The sequence below is a fragment of the Pleurodeles waltl genome, chromosome 4_2 (assembly GCF_031143425.1).
Source record: "Pleurodeles waltl isolate 20211129_DDA chromosome 4_2, aPleWal1.hap1.20221129, whole genome shotgun sequence".
NCBI lineage: Eukaryota > Metazoa > Chordata > Amphibia > Caudata > Salamandridae > Pleurodeles > Pleurodeles waltl.
In genome coordinates, this window is record NC_090443.1 from 1,048,621,325 (window position 1) to 1,048,646,533 (window position 25,209).

General features: G+C 46.0%; 1 protein-coding gene across 3 annotated transcripts in view; it reads left to right on the forward strand.

The window, feature by feature from the left end:
• SSRP1 (structure specific recognition protein 1) overlaps positions 1-25,209 on the forward strand; it is a 114,938-nt gene that overhangs the window by 83,403 nt on the left and 6,326 nt on the right. For all 3 annotated transcript variants that reach the window (XM_069233038.1, XM_069233040.1, XM_069233039.1), the window contains one exon: positions 17,550-17,751. In XM_069233038.1, the coding sequence (XP_069089139.1) occupies positions 17,550-17,751 (202 nt within the window). The remainder of the gene's footprint in view (positions 1-17,549; positions 17,752-25,209) is intronic.

Sequence of the window (25,209 nt, forward strand, 5' to 3'; positions counted from 1 at the left end):
GTGTGGAAATCAGGCTGATGGATCAGACCCTTGCAGCCATGATTGGAGTAAAGATTCTAATTGGAGCCTCTGCATGTGCTTTAAACACAGAGCACGGATGTCACTCGCCAGGCACATCAACCCTAAAGCTATAGAGAGAGCAAGAGAAGTCTACATGGGGGTATGGCAGTACCTACCTTTCAGCCACGTCAGTGTTGGCACATACTCATCCGCGTCAGAGTGTATAAGATCATTCTTCCCACGCTCTTTCACGAAGACCACAGAACTGATATACTTGTAGCCAAGAGGGAGTGCTAAACCGCCATCTAACCTTTTAATATGTTGATTCTAAAAAAGGCGCAAACTCACTCGCTCAAAGGGATGCGCTTCGTTGTAGGGTTACGCCTCCTCCAGCGCATGAGTCTAAGGCGTGCCTTTTTCAGGCTCTTAGCATCCAGATCTTGACATTCTTTTGTTTATTTTTCATTTATTTGTATCTATTTTTGAAAGGGTGTTTTTTATTTTTATTTTTTTATTTTTTTTAATGTTGCTCCCAAATAAAGATCCAAAATGTAGTGGTAGGTTAAAAACGTGTTATTAATACTCCTACGGTCCCAAGATTAAACTCAAGTGTTCTGCCCCCTCAGACCGTCAAGCTGTTTCCATCTCTTCTGGTCCTTCATGGGGCTGGGACCCTAAAGTGGTCGTAGAGCTAGTGCTTTTCTAAAGGTAAATACAATTTATAGGCGGGGTGTTTGCCTTCTTTTTAAGCTAATGTAATTAAACAGGTTAACTTCCCTTGCTGTGACATAGGCCGTATAGGAAACGGCCCAGAGCCGACCAGTGCCTGTGGCCTGTGTGAGAGGTGATTAAAGCAGTGTATTACAAGGAATACAATCTGTGTAATGTGAGACTACTGAGGGTATTCAGAGCTACGTCAGAGTACAAGACATAGAGACATATGAGATCCCTAGCTGAACGCCTCCATAAAGCCCTGGAACTCTGAGGTGAGACAGTGATGTAATTTCCGGCTGGGGTACTTTATGGTCCGTTCATGCGAGTTCACATGTTGGTTAGTTTTTTCTGGTCCTGTATTTGCTGCAGGGCTGCCTCATTTTAAAAGCTGACTTTAGCAGACTTGTTTCTGAACAGCTGCTGCTCATTGGATCCTTGGAGCTGTGCTCGCAGGCGGATTCCTTGGTCAGAGTTCAGGGGCTTAGACCTTCCTCCCCAGGCCAGAGCTGCCAAGTTTTGAGAGTGCTTGTCTGGCTTCACAGTGGTTCCAGTGCACTGAGTGACATTAAACTGCTAAATGTGTGCAGAGTGACGCGGTCTCTGAGTTAAAGCAAGCAAGGAAAGAGATACTTATCAGAAATGACTTCGTTTTGAGTAATGAGAAGTTCTAAAAATATTGCGAACCTGCTGCAGAACCCCTGAAACGGAGGTTACAACTTGCTTTATAATAAACTATGAATGTCTGCACGTTTTGCGACCGACTCCCTTACATTGTGTGTAACACAAGTTTATAACAATGTACATATTGAGGTTAGTCACCGGCTGCGAGCTTGTAGCCCAGTAACACTGTAGTCACTGTTCCATTCCCCCCCCCCCCCCCCCCCCCCCCAAGTCCGCCCTCCTCTCTGGTTACACCCCAAACCTCGGATTAACCAAATAAGGTTTCATAGTTAGTGTGAAATAATCCATTTACCAGCATTTTCTTTAACATGTATGATTTGTCATTGATTTAGGTGTGTGGTTATTTCATATTTAGCCACCTAAAGATGAGAGACCAGGATAATGCTTGCAGAATATTTTCTCCTTAATTGTTTTTGTTGTGAGAGCTGGGATGCATGCGCTGCTGGGGCTAAATTCTGTCTTCTGACCTCTTCAGGGTCTGATGTTACTGGCTACTGGATCAGTGCAGGACTGACCGCTTGGGTTTTACAGCAGTCATTTATCACAGTTAAGACATAATATACATTCACTCCGTGTGACACCTCTCTGAAGACTCATTGTAGGAAGTTGGCTCTGTATGCACTATTTCAAAGTAATGAATAGTATGCACAGAGTCCAAGGGTTCCCCTTAGAGGTAAGATAGTGGCAAAAAGAGATAATTCTAATGCTCTTTTTTGTGGTAGTGTGGTCGAGCAGTAGGCTTATCAAAGGAGTAGTTTTAAGCATTTGTTGTACATACACATAGACAATAAATGAGGTACACACACTCAGAGACAAATCCAGCCAATAGGTTTTGTTATAGAAAAATATCTTTTCTTAGTTTATTTTAAGAACCACAGGTTCAAATTTAACATGTAATATCTTGTTTGAAAGGTATTGCAGGTAAGTACATTAGGAACTTTGAATCATTTCAATTGCATGTATACTTTTCAAGTTATTGACAAATAGCTACTTTAAAAGTGGACACTTAGTGCAATTTTCACAGTTCCTGGGGGAGGTAAGTTTTTGTTAGTTTTACCAGGTAAGTAAGACACTTACGGGGTTCAGTTCTTGGTCCAAGGTAGCCCACCGTTGGGGGTTCCGAGCAACCCCAAAGTCACCACACCAGCAGCTCAGGGCCGGTCAGGTGCAGAGTTCAAAGTGGTGCCCAAAACGCATAGGCTAGAATGGAGAGAAGGGGGTGCCCCGGTTCCGGTCTGCTTGCAGGTAAGTACCCGCGTCTTCGGAGGGCAGACCAGGGGGGTTTTGTAGGGCACCGGGGGGGACACAAGCCCACACAGAAATTTCACCCTCAGCAGCGCGGGGGCGGCCGGGTGCAGTGTAGAAACAAGCGTCGGGTTTGCAATGTTAGTCTATGAGAGATCAACTGATCTCTTCAGCGCTGCAGGCAGGCAAGGGGGGGCTTCCTCGGGGAAACCACTTGGGCAAGGGAGAGGGACTCCTGGGGGTCACTTCTGCAGTGAAAGTCCGGTCCTTCAGGTCCTGGGGGCTGCGGGTGCAGGGTCTTTTCCAGGCGTCGGGACTTAGGTTTCAGAGAGTCGCGGTCAGGGGAAGCCTTGGGATTCCCTCTGCAGGCGGCGCTGTGGGGGCTCAGGGGGGACAGGTTTTGGTACTCACAGTCGTAGAGTAGTCCGGGGGTCCTCCCTGAGGTGTTGGTTCTCCACCAGCCGAGTCGGGGTCGCCGGGTGCAGTGTTGCAAGTCTCACGCTTCTTGCGGGGAGATTGCAGGGTTCTTTAAAGCTGCTTCTTGAAACAAAGTTGCAGTCTTTTTGGAGCAGGTCCGCTGTCCTCGGGAGTTTCTTGTCTTTTTCGAAGCAGGGCAGTCCTCAGAGGATTCAGAGGTCGCTGGTCCCTTGGAAGGCGTCGCTGGAGCAGAGTTCTTTGGAAGGCAGGAGACAGGCCGGTGAGTTTCTGGAGCCAAGGCAGTTGTTGTCTTCTGGTCTTCCTCTGCAGGGGTTTTCAGCTGGGCAGTCCTTCTTCTTGTAGTTGCAGGAATCTAATTTTCTAGGGTTCAGGGTAGCCCTTAAATACTAAATTTAAGGGCGTGTTTAGGTCTGGGGGGTTAGTAGCCAATGGCTACTAGCCCTGAGGGTGGGTACACCCTCTTTGTGCCTCCTCCCAAGGGGAGGGGGTCACAATCCTAACCCTATTGGGGGAATCCTCCATCTGCAAGATGGAGGATTTCTAAAAGTTAGTCACTTCAGCTCAGGACACCTTAGGGGCTGTCCTGACTGGCCAGTGACTCCTCCTTGTTGCTTTCTTTGTTCCCTCCAGCCTTGCCGCCAAAAGTGGGGGCCGTGGCCGGAGGGGGCGGGCAACTCCACTAAGCTGGAGTGCCCTGCTGGGCTGTGACAAAGGGGTGAGCCTTTGAGGCTCACCGCCAGGTGTCACAGCTCCTGCCTGGGGGAGGTGTTAGCATCTCCACCCAGTGCAGGCTTTGTTACTGGCCTCAGAGTGACAAAGGCACTCTCCCCATGGGACCAGCAACATGTCTCTAGTGTGGCAGGCTGCTGGAACTAGTCAGCCTACGCAGACAGTCGGTTAAGTTTCAGGGGGCACCTCTAAGGTGCCCTCTGGGGTGTATTTTGCAATAAAATGTACACTGGCATCAGTGTGCATTTATTGTGCTGAGAAGTTTGATACCAAACTTCCCAGTTTTCAGTGTAGCCATTATGGTGCTGTGGAGTTCGTGTTTGACAAACTCCCAGACCATATACTCTTATGGCTACCCTGCACTTACAATGTCTAAGGTTTTGTTTAGACACTGTAGGGGTACCATGCTCATGCACTGGTACCCTCACCTATGGTATAGTGCACCCTGCCTTAGGGCTGTAAGGCCTGCTAGAGGGGTGACTGACCTATACTTGCATAGGCAGTGAGAGGCTGGCATGGCACCCTGAGGGGAGTGCCATGTCGACTTACTCGTTTTGTTCTCACTAGCACACACAGGCTGCCAAGCAGTGTGTCTGTGCTGAGTGAGAGGTCTCCAGGGTGGCATAAGACATGCTGCAGCCCTTAGAGACCTTCCTTGGCATCAGGGCCCTTGGTACTAGAAGTACCAGTTACAAGGGACTTATCTGGATGCCAGGGTCTGCCAATTGTGGATACAAAAGTACATTTTAGGTGAAAGAACACTGGTGCTGGGGCCTGGTTAGCAGGGTCCCAGCACACTTCTCAGTCAAGTCAGCATCAGTATCAGGCAAAAAGTGGGGGGTAACTGCAACAGGGAGCCATTTCTTTACAACCGCCAAACTTACCTCTCTTCTGTGGTGGAACAACATAAATTTAAACAAAGGGCGGCCTTTCCAAGACCCAGTGCCACAATACGTAATAACAGATGCTTCCATGACAGGGTGGGGAGCACACCTCAATCAACACAGCATACAAGGACAATGGAACGTACATCAAACAAAACTGCATATAAATCACCTAGAACTTCTAGCAGTTTTTCAAGCACTAAAAGCTTTCCAACCAATAATAGTTCACAAATACATTCTCGTCAAAACAGACAACATGACAACAATGTATTATCTAAACAAGCAAGGGGGGACGCACTCCACGCAGTTAAGCCTGCTAGTACAAAAGATTTGGCGTTGGGCAATTCACAACCAAATTCGCCTAATAGCACAATTTATACCAGGGATCCAAAATCAACTCGCAGACAATCTCTCTCGAGATCACCAACAGGTCCACGAATGGGAAATTCACCCCCAAATTCTGAACACTTATTTCAAACTCTGGGGAACACCTCAGATAGACTTGTTTGCGACAAGGGAGAACGCAAAATGCCAAAACTTCGCATCCAGATACCCACACAGAGTCCCAAGGCAATGCCCTATGGATGAACTGGTCAGGGATATTTGCTTACGCTTTTCCTCCTCTCCCTCTCCTTCCTTACCTGGTAAACAAACTCAGTCAAAACAAACTCAAACTCATATTGATAGCACCAACTTGGGCAAGGCAACCCTGGTACACAACGCTGCTAGACCTATCAGTAGTACCCTGCATCAAATTGCCCAACAGGCCAGATCTGTTGACACAGCACAACCAAAAGATCAGACACCCAGATCCAGCATCGCTGAATCTAGCAATCTGGCTCCTGAAATCCTAGAATTCGGGCACTTACAACTTACACAAGAATGTATGGAAGTCATAAAACAAGCCAGAAGGCCATCCACCAGGCACTGCTATGCAAGTAAATGGAAGAGGTTTGTTTGCTACTGCCATATTAATCAAATACAACCATTACACACAACTCCAGAACATGTAGTGGGTTACTTGCTTCACTTACAAAAATCTAACCTGGCTTTCTCTTCCATTAAAATACACCTTGCAGCAATATCTGCATACCTGCAGACTACCTATTCAACTTCCCTGTATAAGATACCAGTCATTAAAGCATTCATGGAGGGCCTTAGAAGAATTATACCACCAAGAACACCACCTGTTCCTTCATGGAACCTAAATGTTGTCCTAACTAGACTTATGGGTCCACCTTTTGAACCCATGCACTCCTGCAACATACAGTTCCTAACCTGGAAGGTGGCATTTCTCATCGCCATTACTTCCCTAAGACGAGTAAGCGAGATTCAGGCGTTTACAATACAGGAACCTTTTATACAACTACACAAGAATAAGGTCGTCCTAAGGACCAATCCTAAATTTTTGCCAAAGGTTATTTCACCGTTCCATCTAAATCAAACAGTGGAACTTCCAGTGTTCTTTCCACAGCCAGATACCGTAGCTGAAAGGGCACTACATACATTAGATGTCAAAAGAGCATTGATGTATTACATTGACAGAACAAAAAACATCAGAAAGACTAAACAACTATTTATTGCATTTCAAAAACCTCATGCAGGAAACCCAATATCAAAACAAGGTATAGCCAGATGGATAGTTAAATGCATCCAAATCTGCTACCTTAAAGCTAAACGACAGCTGCCCATTACACCAAGGGCACACTCAACCAGAAAGAAAGGTGCTACCATGGCCTTTCTAGGAAACATCCCAATGCAAGAAATATGTAAGGCAGCCACATGGTCTACGCCTCACACATTCACCAAGCACTACTGTGTAGACGTGCTATCCGCACAACAAGCCACAGTAGGTCAAGCCGTATTAAGAACATTATTTCACACTACTTCCACTCCTACAGGCTGATCCACCGCTTTTGGGGAAATAACTGCTTACTAGTCTATGCAGAACATGCGTATCTACAGCGACAGATGCCATCGAACTGAAAATGTCACTTACCCAGTGTACATCTGTTCGTGGCATCAGTCGCAGTAGATTCGCATGTGCCCACCCGCCTCCCCGGGAGCCTGTAGCAGTTTGGAAGTTACCTTCAATTATTTATATATGTATCATCTCAACCTTAAGTAAGTGCATACTTAGTCACTCCATTGCATGGGCACTATTACTACAATTCAACTCCTACCTCACCCTCTGCGGGGAAAAACAATCGAGGATGGAGTCGACGCCCATGCGCAATGGAGACAAAAGGAGGAGTCACTCGGTCCCGTGACTCGAAAGACTTCTTCGAAGAAAAACAACTTGTAACACTCCGGCCCAACACCAGATGGCGAGCTATTGCAAAACATGCGAATCTACTGCGACTGATGCCACGAACAGATGTACACTGGGTAAGTGACATTTTCATTCCTGCAACTAACCAGAAGGACTGCTGAGCTGAAAAACCCCTGCAGAGGAAGAACAGAAGACACCAACTGCCTTGGCCCCAGACTTACCGGCCTGTCTCCTGCCTTCCAAAGAAACCTGCTCCAGCGACGCTTTCCAAGGGACCAGCGACCTCTGAATCCTCTGAGGACTGCCCTGCTTCGAAAAAGACAAGAAACTCCCGAGGACAGCGGCACTGCTCCAAAAGAACTGCAACTTTGTTACAAGGAGCAGATTTAAAGACCCCTGCAACTCCCCGCAAGAAGCGTGAGACTTGCAACACTGCACCCGGCGACCCTGACTCGACTGGTGGAGAACAACCAACTCAGGGAGGACCCTCCGGCGACTCTACGACTGTGAGTAACCAAAGTTGTCCCCCCTGATCCCCCAGAGCGACGCCTGCAGAGGGAATCCCCAGGCTCCCCCTGACCGCGACTGTCTGAACTCCATTTCCCGACGGCTGGAAAAGACCCTGCACCCGCAGCCCCCAGCCCCTAAAGAAACGGAACTTCTGTGCAGGAGTGACCCCCAGGAGGCCCTCTCCCTTGCTAAGGTGGTGGCTACCCCGAGGAGCCCCCCCCCCCTTGCCTGCCTCGCTGAAGAGACCCCTTGGTCTCACATTGAAAACTAAAGGAAACCCGATGCTTGTTTGCACACTGCACCCAGCCGCCCCCGCGCTGCTGAGGGTGTACTTTTTGTGCTGACCTGTGTCCCCCCCAGTGCCCTACAAAACCCCCCTGGTCTGCCCTCCGAAGACGCGGGTACTTACCTGCTGGCAGACTGGAACCGAGGCACCCCCTTCTCTCCATTGAAGCCTATGTGTTTTGGGCACCTCTTTGACCTTTGCACCTGACCGGCCCTGAGCTGCTGGTGTGATAACTTTGGGGTTGCTCTGAACCCCCAACGGTGGGCTACCTTGGACCAAAAACTGAAACCTGTAAGTGACTTACTTACCTGTTAAAACTAACAATAACTTACCTCCCCCAGGAACTGTGAAAATTGCACGAAGTGTCACTTTTAAAACAGCGTATTGTGTTTTATGCAAAAAGTATACATGCTAAAGTAATGATTCAAAGTTCCTAGATTACTTACCTGCAATACCTTTCAAACAAGCTATTACATGTGAAATTTGAACCTGTGGTTCTTAAAATAAACTAAGAAAATATATTTTTCTATACAAAACCTATTGGCTGGATTTGTCTCTGAGTGTGTGTACCTCATTTATTGTCTATGTGTATGTACAACAAATGCTTAACACTACTCCTTGGATAAGCCTACTGCTCGACCACACTACCACAAAATAGAGCACTAGTATTATCTCTTTTTACCGCTATTTTACCTCTAAGGGGAACCCTTGGACTCTGTGCATGCTATTCCTTACTTTGAAATAGTGCGTACAGAGCCAACTTCCTACACAGACCGACTGTGCTATCAATTTAGAAACCAAGATTAAACTATAGCGCCACAAAACACACCTGAAATAATTTCGGTTGAGGACAAGAAAACGACCTCGAGATGTGCAAACTGGGTGTAGGGACCTCTGCTGGACAGACTGCGTGACCAGAGTGAACGTGTTTCCTTCAAGGAAGAAAGTTATAAACCATCGATGACTTGTTGGAAAAGCAGACACGGCAGAGAAGCCGCTCACGGAGCCAGAATTACATGTGGATCCTGAAATCTGGCAAAACGGCAGCTTGAAGCCACCGTGGAAACGCAATGAGAATATAGACGGGGCAGTGTAACTGGGCACCGAGTGCGTCACCCTGATTGACAGCCCCGCCAACCAATGGCAGACCAGAAGCCATGCAAGCCCCTGGCTGGAGTGAGGGACCTGAGAGCCCACCCTCTGTGGGACCTCAGAGATGGACTTCGTTGATTACAGAAGGGACTGAGCACAGAGGCCTTTAGAAATGGCGCCTGGTGGTTTTTAATGAGTTATGCGAAGGCAGTAGCCGGATGTCTTTATTGTGACTCTCAGTTGTTAGTCTGTAGGGCTGTGATGAGGGCGGATTGCTGTTAATGTGAATTAAAGAGGTATTTGTAAGCATAGAACGACACCATCACAGTCCGTTCATACTCCATGAGTTGTGTGCCTGGTGATCACATTAATTAATGTAATGAATAGACTCCTCGGCGTGACGTCAGGCAGCCCAGTTGGAGATGCACCTGCGATCACAGGTTGCATACATCAGTCCGAAGCGGAGACCTGCCTCTTGCAGTGCTGTGCACGGGTGACATGACTGCGGCCGCCATACTCTGGCGCTCATCCAGCCCTTGCGGGAACTCAGTCGCTGTGCGGAGCACGAACACATTGGCGCCCTTCAGTCCGGAGGAGGCGAGGTACATGAGCAGTGAAGAGGTGATTGCACAGGGAGCAGTGGGCGGGACCGGAAGTGTCTGCTATAAGGCAGGGCTTAATTTGTAAATAAAAAGGTGCCGGTGCCCAAAGCTCTCCTCTGAAATTCGCGGCTTCTGCAATTAAATGTGCGAGCACGGAATACAGAGGCGACGTTTTTTTTTTTCGTTTTCTTAAAGTTCAATGCAGGTCACCACATATAAGAAGTGTGAGCCTGTCAGATTATTTGCAGTAACATTAGTGAGCAGCTGCTGTTACAATATTGAAAACACACGTCACTATTTCTGAATATTAGATATAAACACATTTAGAATTCCAACCAGTGTGTGTCACTGTCAGTGACCTGGGCAAAGAGGGCACGAGAGGAGAAACTGGGTCATAAATGCAAAGCTGTTCCGAACAGGAGCCCCCAAAATACGCTTGGCCAGGGCCCCCACCCCAAATCCTTAAAATCTCCCTGCGTACAAGCACTTTCCACGAGAGGAGGTTTTTTTTGGGGGGGGGGGGGTTGGAGAGGGGGAGGCATAAAGAGCAGAAGCCCCCAGAGCAGAGCGAGCCCCCCCTGTCTTGCAAGCCCTCGGAGCGTGGGGTTGAGAGGCGGAACCGTGCGCTAAAGATCCGTTCAACACACTCGTCCCAAACTGCGGAGTAACCCGGGAGTAACATTACAAGAGTCCCCGACAGACCCTGCCGTCTTCTGAAGCACTTTGGTTGTCCGCGAAACCTCCTGGTTGCTTTTGATGCATTAAAACAACCAAAGCCTCACGTACATTACGAATAAATGCTTCCCCTCATCTGTGGCGATCTATACAGGAATGAAGTATATGGCTCTGTGGTCACGAATCGCATCAGAAATGAATCTGCAGGAGGCTTCTGCCCCCCGGTGGACAAGTCGCGCCAGTCCACTAAATAACTATTCCCTTCAGCAGAATAACTAATTCTGTTCTTTATCGGATCAACCTACAAACAAGTAAGTATTCTCTTCGTAAACTTATGACAACAGCAAAAGGTTTTCAAAGACCTCCTTTGTAGTATAACAATCCTATTTCAGACTCAACGTTACTGCCATCTTCAGTTCTTTAAGCTGTGGAACTCCCCAAACTAAGGCAGAGCCACATCTTAAAGTTTTATCCAGTGCCCACCCAATTTACCGCGAGTGTTATACTCCCCCGTCAATACTCCTCTCCGGAGGCAATATTGCCACTTTATTTTTGTTCTCACGTAAATCCACTCCTCTTGCTCGAACAGATTCTTAGCTTACTGTAGGAAAGTGGCCCTTATTAAATAGTCACTCCTACTTTTTGCCCTGTAATTGATGCAATTTTGACAAAGTGCACTGAGTTCCTGCTGCCCAGGTCCCCAGAGCCAGATATTTCCCTAAACTGTACAATTGTTCCCCCTATTGGCAATACCTCTTGGCACCACTAAGTCCCTAGTGAATGGTACCCCAGGTACCTAGGGCATGGGTGCCAAAGACGGTCCCCAAGCGCTGCAGCATGTATTGTGTCACCCTCGGGGACCCCTCACCAAAAACATTGCAGGCTGTCTCTTGGTGCAACTAAAAGTGAAAACACAACAGCCTGTGTGCCATGTCCCGTAACACAGCATGCAATAATACGTAAGTCACCCCTACAGCAGGCCTTACAGCCTTAGGGCAGGGTGCATTAAATTGGATGCGAGGACATAACAGCAAGAGCAGCTACTCCCTTTCTGTGTCTTTCGATTCTTGGACATAGTGAGTGACCCGGGAAGCCATTCCAAATACATGTGCTGGAGACTCAAAGTGAGTTCACCAGCTACAAGATGGGGCTTCACTGAAACGAGGGATGTTTAGTATCAGACATCTCGTGTTAATAAACCCACACTTATTCCAGTGATGGATTTCTTAATACATGCACCCAGAGGCACCTTAGAGGTGCCCCCTGAAACCTTAATCAACTACCCGTGTAGGCTGACTGGTTTTAGCAGCCTGCCACACTCGAGACATGTTGCTGGCCACATGGGGAGAGTGCCTTTGTCACTCTGTGGCCAGTAACAAAGCCTGCACTGGGTGGAGATGCTATCACCTCCCCCAGGCAGGAGCTGTAACACCTGGTGGTGAGCCTCAAAGGCTCACCCCCTTAGTTCCAGCACCACAGGGCATTCCAGCTAGTGGAGTTGCCCGCCCCAACCGGCCACGGCCCCACTTTTGGCGGCAAGGCCGGAGGAAATAATGAGAATAACAAGGAGGAGTCACTGGCCAGTCAAGACCGCCCCTAAGGTGTCCTGAGCTGAGGTGACTCTAACTTTTAGAAATCCTCCATCTTGCAGATGGAGGATTCCCCCAATAGGGTTAGGAATGTGACCCCCTCCCCTTGGGAGGAGGCACAAAGAGGGTGTACCCACCCTCAGGGCTAGTAGCCATTGGCTACTAACCCCCCAGACCTAAACACGCCCTTAAATTTAGTATTTAAGGGCTCCTCAGAACCTAGGAACTCAGATTCCTGCAACCTAAGAAAAAGAGGACTGCTGAGCTGACAAACCCTGCAGAGGAGACGGAGACACCATCTGCCTTGGCCCCAGCTCTACCGGCCTGTCTCTCCCCTTCTGAAGAAAACTGCTCCAGCGACGCTTTCCCCAGGACCAGCGACCTCTGAATCCTCAGAGGACTGCCCTGCTCTAAAAGGACCAAGAAACTCCCGAGAACAGCGGCCCTGTTCACCCAAGACTGCAACTTTGTTTCCAAAGGAGCAACTTAAAGGCAACAGCGTTTCCCGCCAGAAGCGTGAGACTTGCAACACTGCACCCGGCGACCCCGACTCGACTGGTGGAGAAACACTTCAGGGAGGACCCTCCGGCGACTCAGAGACTGTGAGTAACCAAAGTTGTCCCCCCTGAGCCCCCACAGCGACGCCTGCAGAGGGAATCCTGAGGCTCCCCCTGACCGCGACTGCCTGACTCTAAGATCCCGATGCCTGGAAAAGACCCTGCAGCCCCCAGGACCTGAAGGATCGGAACTCCAGTGCAGGAGTGACCCCCAGGAGGCCCTCTCCCTTGCCCAGGTGGTGGCTACCCCGAGGAGCCCCCCCTTGCCTTCCTGCATCGCTGAAGAGACCCCTTGGTCTCCCATTGATTCCTATTACAAACCCGACGTGTGTTTGCACACTGCACCCGGCCGCCCCCGTGCTGCTGAGGGTGTACTTCCTGTGCTAACTTGTGTCCCCCCCGGTGCCCTACAAAACCCCCCTGGTCTGCCCTCCGAAGACGCGGGTACTTACCTGCTGGCAGACTGGAACCGGGGCACCCCCTTCTCCATTGAAGCCTATGCGTTTTGGGCACCACTTTGAACTCTGCACCTGACTGTCCCTGAGCTGCAGGTGTGGTAACTTTGGGGGTTGCTCTGAACCCCCAACGGTGGGCTACCTTGGACCCAAACTTGAACCCCGTAGGTGGTTTACTTACCTACAAAAACTAACAAATACTTACCTCCCCCAGGAACTGTTGAAAATTGCACCGTCTAGTTTTAAAATAGCTATATGTGTTTTATTTAAAAAGTATATTTGCTATTGTGATTATTCAAAGTTCCTAAAGTACTTACCTGCAATACCTTTCATGCAAAGTATTACATGTAGATTTTGAACCTGTGGTTCTTAAAATAAACTAAGAAAATATATTTTTCTTTACAAAAACCTATTGGCTGGATTTGTCTCTGAGTGTGTGTTTCTCATTTATTGCCTGTGTGTATGTACAACAAATGCTTAACACTACTCCTTTGATAAGCCTACTGCTCGACCACACTACCACAAAATAGAGCATTAGTATTATCTCTTTTTGCCACTATCTTACCTCTAAGGGGAACCCTTGGACTTTGTGCATACTATTCCTTACTTTGAAATAGTACATACAGAGCCAACTTCCTACACTAACTTAAAACGTACTTACCAGATTGTGATGAGTTTGGTGCCTAAAATATATAAAGATAAGTTATTTTTATAAATTGGTGTGGATCTCCTTATTGAGGTGTCATTTATTGACTGTGTGCATGCAGCAGATGTTTCATACTCCTCTGATAAGCCTAAGGCTGCTCGACCACACTACTCCCTAAGAGCACCTTGGGATTGCCAGAGCAAGCCTGGTCCACTTATAAGGGATACCTGGACTTTTTGGCTCTTTATTTAGTATACCAAAAAAAGGTATACCATGCAGTTTCCTACACCTACCCCATTCATTGAACTATTTGCTCCAAGACACTACCATCTTTCACAATGTGCATCTCTCCACTATTCCTGGACTGAGGGCTTAGGTGAGCTGAAGTTTGTCATCCAGGTAGGATGCCGTATGTGTCAAGCAAGCAAGAAATCAATTCTTGATTCCAAAGGGATCCAATGGAGGTGTCTTAGAATTTGTGTGGTGTGATGTAATTTTACAGCTGCCATGATTGGCAACTAGCTGCAGGTAAGAGATTTTAGATGCTCCACAGCAGAGGTAGGAATGTGTGCCAAGACTGCGTTTCCTCGATCCAAATGGCTTAGTACCATCGTTGACCAGTTGATCTGAAGTCGGTGGCTTTTCTTAGCAAATGTAGTTGAAAGGAGGAGGATTTTCTCAAATTGGCAATGTGGTTTGTTAGGTTGAGATGTCCGTCTGTGAGAAAGACATCAGATTTTCTGTGAGGCACCAGAAGGGAGAAAATGCACTATGTAATGTGGGTAGAGAGTCGTCGGAGCAGGGAACAAATCCAGTTTTAGTTGGAGTCCATTTCAGAGAGTGCACATCCAGTTGCTTCGTTTTTCAAGGATGATCTCCAGATTATGCTGGGTGGGTTAGAGGCACATGAGTAGACTTATGTTGTCGGCGTATAGATGCATAAACATGTTTTATTATTCAGTCAAACAAAATATCCTACCTGAATATTCCAAAACTCTTAAGGTTGTGTATGTATTGTTGAACTGCACTGTCAAACAGGTTTCATATCCCAAGGTGAGGTGACTGACTCTTCCCTCCTTAAGAGCAACCAAAAAAAAGCCACGTCTTGAAAGCCTTCCTAAAAGCTCTCATGGAGGAAATAAAGCAGAGCTTGAAAGGAAAGAATTCCAAAGCATAGCTGCCAAAGTAGTCTCTGCCTCCTCCAGGCGAACCTTGTTCAATCTAGGAACAAACAGCAGACAGCGGAAGCAGAGGCCTTTACCCTGCTGTTTCTTTTATTTTTTTATTTTTGTCTGAATGGTTATAACTTCCTGATAACGATAACCATTTGTACACTTCAGAGTTTAGTTACCAGTAATCCGAGTCACTCGTGGAATGTGCACTCCTTATTTACCTATGTTGAGTAATTGTAACATTTCAGCATTTGCTTTTTTGGCAGTCTTAAGAATAAAATATATATTTACGTTCACATGAATGCAGTGAAATGAAAACATCTCCCCAATGTAAGAAAGCCAGAAAAAGTCCCCACTAATCTTTCCCAAGCACAGCCTACTAACACCCCTGTACTGGAAGTCAGACACAATCACAGCACCATTTTGTGTGGCAAAGAAAACCAGACAGCAGGTAGAAAACCTTTCAAGCACCTTTCCCTGTAGCTGCATTAACACGTCAGCACTGTTGTCTATCACTTTTGGAAAATTCACTTCTTCTTAGTTAAACTAAGGTGAACGTTCAGTGCAGTGTGTCAGAGGAAGACTTGTGCCATCAGCCAAATGGCATGGACTACATAAACCTATATTTTGTAATGAATGTACATACATATACATTTACTATGTTGGACTTTTGGCCAGTTGATCTCCTATTTTTATTATTTTTAACTTCCTTTGTTCTTTAAAAAAAATAAAAAGTAAAGGTTCTTATGATTATTTTAAAAAGTGCATGGGAACCCAATTTTTGTTCATATGCACCGTGACTGTTCAGAATCGTATGTGACAACAAAGAGTGGTAAAATATGATTGGAGAGAAGGTATTTAGTTATGTTGCTTCACAAAGTCTTCTTTCCTCTGAACTCTACCACAGCACAGGAGTAATAATGTCTTATTAGCGACTTTCTTTATTGATCTAATTTTGTTCTCCATCACACTTGGTAACCTAAAGCTTACCTTAAGCGGTTGGTCACAGTGGTTGTATTGGTGCTCTCGCGTACATGTAATCTAAGAGGAGCGGTAGATTTGATCACTGCACGGCATTTCAAGCCCTTAATTTCAATATTTTTTGGGTGGATGTTCACTGCTTGTAAGTCACTGGGAAAATATGATCTTTGAGGAAGGATGAAGCGTTGTGAAGTGTGAATGTTTCTTGTGTGGTTCTTCGGACTATGCAAATTAGATGGTCTTAGAAGTCCTTAATAGAAAAGGCTTGAAGTCTCCTCAGTAAATTGAAAACCACTGAACAAATAGTAGAATATTTTGTGCTGTCCTTTTTTTTTTTTTGTTGTTGTTTTTTTTGTTTTTTTATTTTTCTTAACATCTGCTTTCTCCTTTCTTCCGTTGTTACCAGCATCTCGAGCAGTGACAGGTTTGCTTGGTAGATTTTTTGTTTGGTTTAACCATTTGTTTGTTGATTGTACTTCACGTACTTACCCATTCCAAGATCCAGTCGACTGATGGCCCTCCATGCACGCTTGTTTGTGTGCTTTTTTGTGGTCTTTTTTTCTTTTTTTGGACTAAAATCCCAGATTTCTGCAGGATTAACCCTCCAGCTCACAAGAGACCATGCCAGAGCTGCCACATGGTGATGTCACTGTGATCAGATTGGACACGACTTTGGGATGCATACAGCTGTCCTTTGAATGTGGCATCCTCATCAACACTTAAAAATGTTCTTGATGCAGTTCATCTTTGCTGCATTGCGTTTTGAGCAGGGCTGCAGTGATGATTTTTTGTTGTGATGTATTCCCAGCACGCCAGAACACAGTTCCCCTTCTGCTAGTACTCGCAGCTACTCAGCTAACGCCCCCAGTCATTACTAGTTAGACGGTTATATTTCACTTCTGCGTAGGGTGAAGGAGACCCTCTTTTGGGTTGCATCAACTAACAGCACATTACCCATTACTGTTTGTGGATTTATGATAATTCAGCAGTTTTGGTTACCGGACGTGTTTTTACAGTGTAGAATCCACAAGTAGGCATAGATTTAAAAGCATACTTGGAGCCTAGATTCAGAGGTACGGACAAGGGGGTGGGGGGGTCTCTAAACTCAACAGACCTAAATATGGACTTATTAGTAATGAGAGACACGCTGTTTGCTGTGCTCTTATAAATTAGCTAAAACACTTACTCCCAAAATGCTAAACTAATAATTTGTGTAAAGATATTTCTTCAAATACAAACATTGAGCTCTGAAAATGGCCTGCATCTGTAATTAATGCATTTTTTGGTATCACTTGCATAAAAGTTCACTGCGTTAATAAATTGTCATTTATGAAAACTAAGTTTTTATGTGGCTGCTAACCTTTCTTTGAATCTCGTATCCTATTAAGACTTTCAAACACATCAGCAGTTCTTAGCAAGCTGCTGGGTTACATTTTTTGAACTCGTGCTGGAGTGAATCATGTTGGTGATTTTTGTTGATAAATATACTAGTTTGGCTGTGGTTTGTTTGCGTCTATCCTGTACCAATAGCTGTTTGATGTACTGCGTGCTAGAATGTATTTATAGCCAGTAGCCCTTTTGGGATGTGCGGATATTGGTGATTCTAGTTTGTGTCTTCATGGTATGTTACTCAGTTGGCAGTATGTAAATTGTTAGTAACTTATTACATGTAAGACATATTGGTAACTATTGGAGTTTTTATCTTATCTACGCATACTTTTCTCTGTCCCCGTAATTGTAGTTGTGTATCTTGTAACTATTTATCCTTAGTAAGTAACTGTTGACCAAGGAGATTTTGTCTGCACCCAGATCATTTGCCAGAAAAGTTTCTCTTGGTGAGATGTGAATGATATGCCGTTTAGTCCTCTCGTCAGCTGTGTTTGTGTTAATAACTATCAGTTGTCTATTGTGTCGCGCTGTTTGTAGTGGATCAACAACTCCTAGCTGGACATGATCCGGTCAGTCTCTTGTTGTCCTTAGACCAGCTGCATGCGTTCCACTCATTAGAAATTCTCTTCCAGGGATAAAAAGGAGAAGAAATCAAAAGCAAAGTCAGACAAGAAATCTGACAAGAAGCCGGACAAGAAAGCGGACAAAAAATCTGAGAAGTCTACTCCATCCAAGAACGCAAACAAGTCCGTGAACGAGAGCTTCAAGAGCAAAGAGTTTGTATCCAGTGACGAGAGCTCCTCGGGTGAGAGTGGGAGCAAGAAGAAGAGTGAGGTAAAGCAAGCAGATTTTTCCCTGGCTTCTTGTGTATTGAAATGTGCTTTACCAGTTAATCCCCTAAGTCTGAGAGGTCAAAAATGTCTTTCTAGGAAGCTGTTCGCACTAGGCTGTGGTGTACAGCTTGTAACCCCTCCCATTTATATAGAAAAGCTCAGTGCGGGGTAAAGTCTGTGCTTACTGCCCAAGTGTCCCAAACTTTGACTGTTTTGCAGTACTCTGAAGTAAAACCTGTATAGAGACAACCTTTGAGGCAAAGCATCGTTCCACAGCTTGCTCTCTATTGAAGTAACCGTGGATTCCCGCACTGCTCCCCAGCTCTCACAGTGACTTCTGTTGTGTGTGATACTTGCTTATTGTATAATGATCCCCAGAGCTAAGCAGGTTTCAGTAACATGTTTCTCACCTTACTCCACATTTGATAATTTAGCTGGAAAGATTATGTAAACCAGTAGGCAGAATAGAAATGAAATACTATCAAGACTTTGCAATGGTGGTACCTTGTTAAAACACAAAATACAAATTCAATAAGAAAAATAAAATAAACAAGTTAACACAGATAACTGCAAAGGGTATGGCAAAATTTTGGGGTAATTAAAAAAAAAAAAAAAATGTGGCAGAAATTAAACCAGCTTTTACGTTGAAGTGGAGGTAGAGTTCCTCAAGTTGGTGCACAACACACACCAGCTTTGGGGCTAAGGAACAGGTCAACTCCACTTGCCTGCTCACAGCTGCAAGATCAGTCTCAATCTCCGACATGCCCATCAACTGAGGGAGTTGAGCGTTGATCCAGAAACTGCAGACATTTGGGTTTTGATCTCCCACCTCCTGTAATTTGGAGGGGTGGGTTGATCGGAAATCAGACTGCATCAGGCTTCAACATCCGCATCTGCCCGAAGCTCCGAAAAGTCACACTGAGCAAAAAAGATGGCCAAATCTGCTGCAATGGCTTCAAAGCCAGCATCAAGGCACTCCTTTAAGCTCTTCATTCACCCAGATATGGGGAAAAGTCTCTTTCCCCAGATCATCAGATCACTGAAAAAACACCAGCTGTCCTTTGAGAAAGAACCTTGACTCCACCAGTTTGTAATCTTTATTCAGCTATACCAAGGGTAAGCCGTAAAAGTGCATAAAATACAATAGAACAGTAATATATGAAACAAACTCATAAAAAAGGCTGGGAAATGAAATTTAAAATAGATAAAATACAGTTGGTGTTTAAAACAAATTTTTAGAGTGCAGTAAGACTTTTCGTTACGCGAATTGCTTTTAGGATATAGTTTGCCACCTTGTAGCATACATTCGGGGAATCTAAGGCTAAAAGGAGTTCAAGTGCTTCCTGATAGGTTCTTATATTAAATATATTAAAAAGTGGTTTAAGCTAGGTGATTCTAAGATGTTCATAGAATTTACAGAGTAGGACAAAATGCAAAGTGCTTTGTTTGCTAACTGCTTTACAAGGGCATCTATCTGACTCTAGAGGGCTTCTATGTGATGCGCAATACCTAGTCTTAGACTAATTAACACAAACCTGTGCTTCCTGTTGGTGACTATGGAAAGGTAACCAAACGTACTTGCATCTAATGAGAAGACAAGTAAAGACCAACAGTGGTTTTAGTAGATTCAGTAAGCTTCCTTGCATCTGCCTTAAATATCATATAAGTATCCCTGATACATTTTTTTGATAATGACCGCACGTCCTCTGGATTGTTTTTTAGATCTGTTAAAAACAGATTTAAAGGACTATTCAATAAAAGCTATCCAGGGTATACACATGGCATAGTCCAGTTTCACAGTCTAGTATAAGATCTTTAGTAAAACCAGTGGCTTCCTCAGACCATATACTATGCCTTAAAAGCAGGGGTCTCGCCTGTAGCACATCTTCCAGATATTGTAAGTCCATTTCTTGATGCGTGATCCAGTTAGAGGCTGATGTTGGTAGACATAACGTGTGTTAGGAAACAATTCTCTAGTTGTAGGTGAGCGCTTTTGGCATAACCCGGCACCCTACGTAACCGTGGAAACAACTCTAGCTCTGTAAATGTCCAACATGGTGGCTATGGAGCGACTCCCTAGTTTACTAGCAAATCTGAATATACCACCTGAATTTCTTCAAAGTTTGTTCCTACCCGAACAAAGCAGCTGGTCCCACTTTCCATTGCTAGAAAATAAACCACCCAAAATAATTAAAGCAATTGACAGTACTAATCTCCATAATGTGAATATAAAAACTTCTGCATTTCCTTACCTTCTTTCCACAGGCCATAGCAAATGTTTTGGATTTATTGATTATCATAACCTTGGATGACAAACTGATCAAATCCACACATTAACTTCTGGATCCCCATGGGTGATTGGGAGATCAGGACAACATTGTCTGCATAAAGTAGTGCAGGCACCAGACGTCCGGCCACGTACGGAGATCGGCCTTTAAACGCTGGAAATGTTTATCTATCCCATTAATGTATAAAGAGAACAATAATGGGGCAAGGACGCAACCTTGTCGGATACCTCTTCCTAGCTTGAAAGAGGTGGTGCATTCTCAGAGTTGGCCGAAATGGACTTTAGATGTCAGGTCTCTATACAGGAGAGCCAAGAAATTGATGATATACCTGGGGGCGCCTAACTCAATCAGAGTTGGCCATAAGAGAGCATGTTCTAGTAGGTCAAAAGCACTACTGAGGTCTGCAAAGCATAGATATAGGACACCTTTTTTAGCCTTGGTATACTTTCCTATAATTAGGTCTAGGTTAACACATTAGTCTATGGTTCCTAGACCTTTCCTAAAACCAAACTGTACCAGTGATGAGATGTTATTTTCTACGACCCAGTCGCTTAATCTTTCCAATATAATTCTACTAAATGTTTTGAAAGAGGAGTCCAGCAGAGAAATTATTCGATAGTTTTTAGGGTCGGCCTTATCTCCCTTCTTCTATATTGGTAGATGTGTACCATGTCAACAGGGTGTCACCAGAATGACCAAATTGAATATTCTAGTCAAAATTAGTACCCCAAAAAAGATGTTATGTTTAAAAACATCCACTGGAACACCATCCAGTCCTGGGGCCTTACCTTCAGCACCAGCAAGATAGCAGAGTGGACCTCATCTGTAGTGATCTCTAAGAAGTTAGGTTGACCCAGCTCGATCTGCCCGGTTATATCTACCGACCCAGTTCCTTCCTTGAAAACCTCTGAGTAGTGGGCCACTTAATTACTATCGGGTCTGTAGGGGATGTCTGCAGGGCTAGTTTAAGATTCCTCCTAGCTTTCGTGCAGGCCTGGTCGAACCACCCCTTTTTATGTAAAGGTCGTCTGTGTTGTGGGCTGTAGGTCAGGAGCCCCTGGATATAAGCGGTGATTGTGCTAAAACATCTTAATAACATAGGAACCTCAATACCCTCCTGTAGGCAGTAGCCAATTTCATGCGGGCAGCCACATATAACATCCCGGAATATCAGCAGGCTCAATATCCTCCCATTTCTGTCTCACCCTCATGGTTCTATGTACTTCGATCTGATTCGGGGTAGTATAAAACACATCCCTTTGCCCCCAGAAGAACGTAGGGTGGATAATCGGATCATGATCACTAAGAAGGGTCAGCTCAGTATAGGGTGTTGCAACCATTTAGCTGACAAAATAATGTGGTCTACAACGGAAGTTGAGTTGGGACCCCTATGAGTTGGAATTATGTCGGAAGCTCTGCACTTACGTTCCATAAGCGTTAAGTCAAAAGTGGACGGCATCAAATTATGGGCCTCTCCATACTTGTTGTGGCAAAAATGGTAAAATCCTGTCCCATCTGGGGTGGTAAGTCCTCAGGACTGAGGGGCAGTGCGGGTGCAAGGCTGGATATTGAAATCCCCGGCCCAAATAATAGTGGGATTGGAGCTAATGTGGGTATAGAAACTTACTTAGGCTTTGGTTCAAGGAATAGGCAATCCTACAGCTGGTGGCGTCAACAATGTTATTGTAGTAGTTAATTATGACCATATCTACCTTATTCTTGTACTTGAGCCACAGCAATTGGAAATGTGTGGTCTCCATAAAGGTCTTTTTAACCACTATAGGGAGTTTATTAGAAATAAGCACCAGGAGCCCCTCCCCCTCCTTGGCCCTCCCAGGTGGTGATGGTGTAGCTAGCAGTGAGTGTGAGGTAAATCCATGCACATAGGCAGGTGAGGCACACCAGAATTCTTGGATGCAAACCACATCTAGCTTAGTGATTAATGAACCCCACTCTTCAGCCTCGGTTGTGCCACGTAGGCCCTGTACATTCCATGTAGCAAAATAGTGGCACCCAAAGGTGCTATCGGCAGGCTCCTGGTTGCATGATTCTTCCCTACCATAGCTTACTGCATTTGGAGTTACTTCAATTGGTTCCCTATCCCCATTATGTGTTGTATCCCCAATGCCCATGTCATCCTTGTCCTGCTGGACTAATAATAGCCTGTTAGGGCTCGTATCCATCTTATGTATGGTTATTTCCTCTGCCCTTAACCTCGTCCTCTCGCAGGCTACAGACCCCTTGCCTAACAGTCAGTCATTATCTGACAAAGTACCTAATGTCTGATATTTATTGCTTAGTAGTAGCAGGGTAGTAGGGTGTGCATTATTGATAGGATCGGGGCCTGGGTATGCCAATGTAGACCATGGCGGCATACAGGGCACGAATCTACGTCCTGACTGGCCCAGTTGCAAATGTCTATAAAATACACCTAGTGGTAACAATTCCGGGGAGCTTCTATCTTGGGGGTGATAAGAGGCCCTGCACAGGATATCCCTCACCATCCAGGAGCTTCTGAAATTAATAATTACACAACCCCCCCCACCTGTCCTCCCTCCCCCCCAAAATGATCTTTCCCTAAGGCCCCACCCACCCTACGTTCCGGGTTAGTATGATCTGGTGGGAAATCATTCATTGAGAAAAGATTGTTCTGCGCTAACCAGTGCATAACCGTGTTTTTCAGGTAGGTCACCCTGTTGCTGACTTTGATCAGACCGTGGGTGGGTGGGGGGGGGGGGCTTTGGTCATGATAACATAGGGGCAAGACTTGTGGCGTAAATTAACAATAGGCAGTTCTTCTCTGAAGTGTTGGCGGGCGGAGCCATTTTTCAGGGGGTTCGAGGAAAAGTGTCCTAGCGCTGCAAGGTTTGGTATCGGGTATGGGTCATCTGAAGCCGGAGCCCTGTGTTCTGCTCTTATAGGCTATGTGCCACCCACTAGGATGATCAATATTTTGAGCCGCCCTTGGTTGACTAGGATGGAGTCTATTTAGGGACTTCCTTACTTGCCCTTGTGTAGGGGCCCCAGGATTAGTGCTCAATACAGTTCCTTGCAGATCTAAGGTATCTGTGCCCTGTGGCACATGTGAATGGCCTGTCACAATCGGAGTAGCATTCCGTACTGTTCGGTTCTTAGGGTTAAGGGACAACGTTGGCAAGGGGAGTTTTATGGTAGATTTCCAGAATTTTCCCCACCTCCTCTTCCAATTCATCCAGTTTAGTATAGATAGGCTTAAGCAGGTTATCAAGGAGGGATGTGAGATCTTTCTGGTCAGTAGATAGTAACCTGGGCCCTACCATGGGTGAAAATATGCTTTCGGGCCCCCTTCTGCATCGTTTATTTCTTATTATGATGGGTGACTGACTTTGAGGTGTGGGGTTTTTACTTGTGGGGGTCATTGGCTCTATTTGGGAATCTCCATTTATCAGAGCCACTGTGTCAGCTGAGGGGTGAGTAACTGGTATATATTCATGTGGTGCTAAAGTTCCCCTATCCCATCTCCCAATCCAGCTGTCCCCATGGATAAACCTCTTTCCGCGAGGTCAATTTCCTTTGAGATGACCCCTAGCGCTCTAACTAGGAAGGAGTCAATCGTTGTGTGGCCGGGTTCCGTATCTACCTTCTGACCCCCTCCCCCCCACCTTCCTCTTGCCCATAATTAAGTTAGATTTCCCGCCTCCTTAGGTAGTTGTGTTCTCTCTATGGCTTTGTTACCCAAAAACCTACGTTTGTGGTATTGAATCTGTCCTGGTTGCAGGTCTATTCTTCTCACACTACATGCTACATAACAGGGAAGTTTAAAAGGTCCATAAGTATGTATAATTATAAAACATAAGAGGGAAAAAAAGTTAAAAACCAAGAGGGTGGGCCCAGCCGCTGACGGTCCAAGCGTTGTGGGCGGCCTCCTCCCTCAGGTTCTGCTGGGAGGTGTGGTTCAGCCCAGCCTTCTGCCCCCATGTCCAAGTGCAGAGTGATGCGTGCAGTGGAAGCGCAAGTCCCAATTAAGGTGACTTTGGCGTGTCGGGCGTTGTGGGCGGCGGCCTCCTCCCTCGGGTTCTGCTGGGACGTGTGGTTCAGCCCAGCCTTCCGCCCCGTGTCCAAGTGCAGAGTGATGACTCCACCATTCCAGACCACCAAGTGCCAAAAGGATCAGATTCAGTGGCCAATACTACACCGCCCCTTCCATTGCCACCCATGCCACCTTCTTCACCATTACTGCCCCGCCGCCCCACACCCCCACCCCTCTTTCACATCTCTGCGCTTTACTTCAGCGAGCCGCACTGCACCAACAGGTTGACATGCATACAGTTCAGGTTGACTTCTTGGTTGAGACCCTGTCCAAGACTGAGCGTGCAGTGCATTACATTAGCATGTTGAAGGGAATATCTAAGTCGGCTACAGCATTAAGGAGCTGGTAAAGGCCGAGGTGGTCACTCTTCAGATTGAGAACAAATACAGGCCTGCTCCTGACTATCCGTCTCACATTTGTGGACCGATTACCACAACTTCCTAGTTGTTCATATGGCCCCTATAAGGGTGTCGGCCCAGGCTACAGGTGTGAGGTTTGTCTACCTGATAAGGAGTCCAAGTATATAGACATCGCTAGGAAGCAGGAAGTGCTTGCGATAGCCACTCATAGGCGTATTGCAAACTCTGTGGGTCGCCTCTCCAGGTACCACTGTTGCTAATGGGAGGAAATGGAGTTGCTGGCAAAACATCTCTCAGGCACCAGGGAGTTGGTTGCTGAGGGGAAAAATCATCCTCAGTGCCAAAATTATATTTGTTCTCAACTCAGCGGATGTGGACGCAAGAGGTGTTACTGCCAGGATCCTCCTCCACAGTCATGCCTGGCTTTGGGTATCTGGGTTTGGGCTTGACACACTCAACAGCATCTCCTAAACATCTTTTTTGGAAAGCATTTGTTCGGCCTCCAGGAAAGCCAGATCTAAAAAATAAAAAAGGACATTGACCTAGTCAAATCCATGAGCCGCCCTACAGTTCACCCAGTCCCAAATCTACCTTCCACAGGCAGCAAAGTAAGGGAAGTGGAAAACTTTGCTGGCTCAGGTCAGACCCCCGTACCAACAGTCTATTCATGATCCTTAGCAACCTACAACGTTTGCAAGAGGGGAAATGGGCTTGGGATGAGCAGAGGTGCTTTGCAAAGTGTG